The following is a 4,064-nucleotide window of genomic DNA, read 5'->3' on the forward strand; positions in this document are numbered from 1 at the left end:
AGGGAAGCAACGTCTTCCACAACTAGACTGAAGAACAAAAGGACAGCAACTTGTCTGTTCCCCTTCCCCCAATTCCCTAGCACTGTTCCCATCCCCCCAATTCCCCAATAAAAATCTTAAAAAAATAAATAAATAAATTTCCCCAACCACCAACATCATCTGCTCCTGACATCCACCCACTGATATCACCATGGCTCAATGATCCAGGATCACTCCAAGCAGATAATCCTCCTTCTGACATATTGTCAGAAGGCCCATAGTAGCCTAACACACAATTCACCTCACTTCATCTCATCACAGAGATATTTTATCATCTCACATCATCACAAGAAGAAGGGTGAGTACAGTACAATAAGATATTTTGAAGGAGAGAGGCTACATTCATATAACTTTTATTAGAGCATACTGTTATAATTGTTCTATTTTGTTATTATTGTTGTTAATCTCTTATTGTACCTAACTTACAAATTAAACTTGATTATAGGTACGTATGTACAGGAAAGAAAACATTAAAAAAACATAGTGTATATAGGGTTCAGTACTACCCATGGTTTCAGGGGGTCTTAGAATGAATCCCCCGCAGTTAAGGGCGTACTATGGTATTCAATATCTTCCTTCCATTTCTAACTTATTTAGAAATTTTATTATGAAAAGTTGCTAAGTATTATCAAATGCCTTTGTAGCATTTTCATATAATCTTGTTTTTATCCCTTAATTTGCTGTTGTCAAAAATTCAGGTTTTGTTTTAATACAGACTTGGTCATTAGTATTAATACTTGAAAATGAGACTGTCCTAAGACCAAAAAGTAACCAAATGTCATCCAGGAGAAGAGAAGGGTGATCAGACAGAACGGATTTAAAGAACACCATATAATGCCTCCCTCCGCCCTAATTAATGTTTTGGGCCATAAATTCTGCTCTTTCAGATATGAAAAATTGCCACCCCTCCTTTATTTTTGTTTGCATTTTTCCCACTACCTTTCTTTGTCTACCCATTTCTTTTTCAACCAGCGTTTGTCACTATGTTTTATGCATGTTTCTTGAAATAATATACATTTGAATGTGACTTTTTGGGCCATCTGCCAGTCTGTCTCCTGAGTTCATTCACACTAGTGAAGTTATTCGTATACCTGATTTTATTCCTTCTATTTTAAATACTATCTCTTTTTCCTTCTTGCTTTTGCTGAATTACCCATTTTTCCTCTCTCTCATGCCTCTGTTCATTTTTCCTTCATATCAATTTAGAAGTCCTACTGTGTTTTAAAGTTCTGTTCATGGCTACATATTCCTCTGAGTCACCTTTAAATATATTTATTCTATCAAAAGAAAATAATAATTTTATACTACATGTATTTATACTATACACATTTTTTAAAAAACACACAACCATGCACCAAGATTATCTAACTGCTCTCCCCTCCCTCAGCCCCAAACAAGATGGAAGCTTTAGTTCTAGGTTACTAATTAGCTTTCGTTTCAAGGATGATTCTTCTATTTCAAGAATCCCTACTTAGCATTTATATTACAAAGTCCTAGTCACATCATTATAATCTATTTAATTTTAATAATACATATATTGCAAGATTCATTGCTCCCATTATTCCTCTCCTTTTTGTCTTTCCCTATCTTGGGATTTCTGTTCTGAACCAATTGTCATTTGATAGAGTATTTCCTCAAGTGTTTTCTCAGATAAGTACATAGGAAGAATACGTTTTAAATGCCTGCACTTCTTAAAATGTTTATTTTGCCCTGACAAATGAATGATATCTTTCCTGGTTATTAATTTTCGGACCCTCAGGATTCTACAAATGTTGCTCCAGTATTTTAACTTCTAGCATTGCTGATAAAAAGTTTGAAGCTAATTAATTCTCTTTCCATTGCAAATAACCTGTTCTTTGGGTCTCAGAACTTTAAGATTTGTCCTTATCCTTGGACTTCAAGCATTTCACCAACATGTGTCTATACATGTGTTCTTATAGTAATCCTGGCTAAGACTCAGCAGACCTATTACTTTTCCATTTGTTTCTTTTCTACCTCCAAAACTCCTTCTATTTCATGTTATGAATTTTGGATCTGCTTTCTGAATTTTTCTCTAGGCAATTCTGTTCTACGTTATCAAGTATTTCTGAACTTCCAGGTTTGACTCAAGAAATACCATAACCATAACCTTTATCTGTTCAATTTTTTAACCAAAAATCAAATTTTAGTTACAAATTTTTTTGTTTTATGTTTTGATCATTAAAGGCATCACCTTGAAAGTTTTCTTTTTTCTTTTTTTTAATCATCTCTGGTCTTTTCCAACATGGTAAGAGTAAATAACACAATTATTTTAGTGTCTTGTCTGCTCTTCCCCTCCTTGGGGTTCTGAGTCCTCTTAAGTGAGTTATTATTTTTCTCTTCCTGCTAATGGCTTATGTTCCCTCAGCATCTACACAGGCCAGGTCATAGAAGTCTCTACAACAGTGGTAAAGCAGAGAGCGATGGGAGGAATATGATTTTCGGCTTCTCAGGTCAGGCCATGAACAGTCAGCAAGTACATTGTGACCTCTTTGCTTAAGTACAGAGTAGAGGCCTCTCTGTAGCCAGGCTTCCACAGAAGCAAACTCAAGTCCCAACCAAAGTGGTGGATCAAATCAGGCCACATATGCAGTACCCTTCCAGATCCCTGGCCAAATCAGACAGGTCCTGTGAGGATCACATAAAACAGGCAGGCAGATATGGCCCTTCTTAAGGAGACTCACTAGATTCAGTCAACCAAAGCCTTTGAAAAGACATGCAATGCTGGTCTTTAAGCCAAGCAATGATGAAAAATACGCCTACCTCTCTACCTCTGGTCTCTTGGTTCTTTCCTGTTTCCAAAGTGAATGAGGTCTCATAAAATGCCTTTTTTCCATCTCCTCCTTCCCAAGATATGCCCTCCAGGCATTACCAATTGGCCTATTCAGGCTACTTTTACTCCAAAATACTTTCTGGGTATTATATTTTTATTCTAATTCCTGTGATTATCAGTATCTTAACTTTCTTAATCATTCTCGTTCCTAAATTTTATGACATGACAAAGAATGAGATAAATACCTTTGTTATGTAGAAGATACAACAAGCTATCATATGTTGTACACTTTCAAAACTCGCAATATGTTTCTTTGAGTAGATGATATTTGGTAGTCCTTGCAAAACCACAACACACTTTATCAAGATCTAAAAAAATAAAAGCACAATGGGTTTGTTGAAAAATATCATCCTCACTCATTACAAAATGTTCTACTCAAATCATGCAAGTTTTAAGCCATCAAATTGTATTGTTATCAATAATTATTGATATATTGCTTATCATATATAAGAAATACTATGAAATAAAATAGATATGTTCAATTTTCAGATGAGTCCGTCATCTAAAATAATTTGAAAACCTGTAGAGAGAATAAAATAAGTCACGAATAACTATAAAGCTAAGCACATTTTAACAAGTGCCATAAAAGATATAGGCAGAATGTTACATGTATACAAGAAAACTAAGATCACATCCAGGCTTAGGAGAACCTTGATAAACCATATGGAGAAGGATGTACCATATTAAATATACAGTTATACCAGGTTCTTGAAATAAGTTTTCTTTAAAATTAAAACCAAATATTCAAATCTCAAGAAATCAATTAATATTGGTGTTTACTTCATATTATATGATCATGAATTTGATCAAGAGCTAGACGATTAAGCTTAGCTTTCTATTCTGTTGCACATTTCTAAGTCATATTACAATCAGAAAAGTAGAGCTGAGATTACATCAATCTTTTCATCATTCAGATTATCCCAAAGGACAAATTAATATATGGATGTTGGTCATTTGGGGGCACATTACTTGATTCAAGCTACCATTCTAACAATATTATTCCTATAGTTACAGTACACTTACAAGTTTTTTATGCTTGTTTAATTCCTGCCTTCCACCATCACCCTCTCCCACTCTAACACACCATAATCCCAAATCACATTAACAACATTACGTTTTGTAGTTTTCTCCTGGCTCAAATAGTGTGTGTGTGTGTGTGTGTGTGTGTGTGTGT

General features: G+C 34.6%; 1 protein-coding gene across 1 annotated transcript in view; it reads right to left on the minus strand.

Moving 5' to 3' along the window:
* The window catches only part of CFAP54 (cilia and flagella associated protein 54), a 294,961-nt gene that overhangs the window by 186,375 nt on the left and 104,522 nt on the right, over positions 1–4,064 (minus strand). Inside the window, 1 exon segment of the mRNA XM_019641676.1 lies at positions 3,076–3,198. Coding sequence (XP_019497221.1) covers positions 3,076–3,198 — 123 coding nt within the window.

Source organism: Hipposideros armiger, unplaced genomic scaffold (assembly GCF_001890085.2).
Source record: "Hipposideros armiger isolate ML-2016 unplaced genomic scaffold, ASM189008v1 scaffold_63, whole genome shotgun sequence".
Lineage (NCBI taxonomy): Eukaryota > Metazoa > Chordata > Mammalia > Chiroptera > Hipposideridae > Hipposideros > Hipposideros armiger.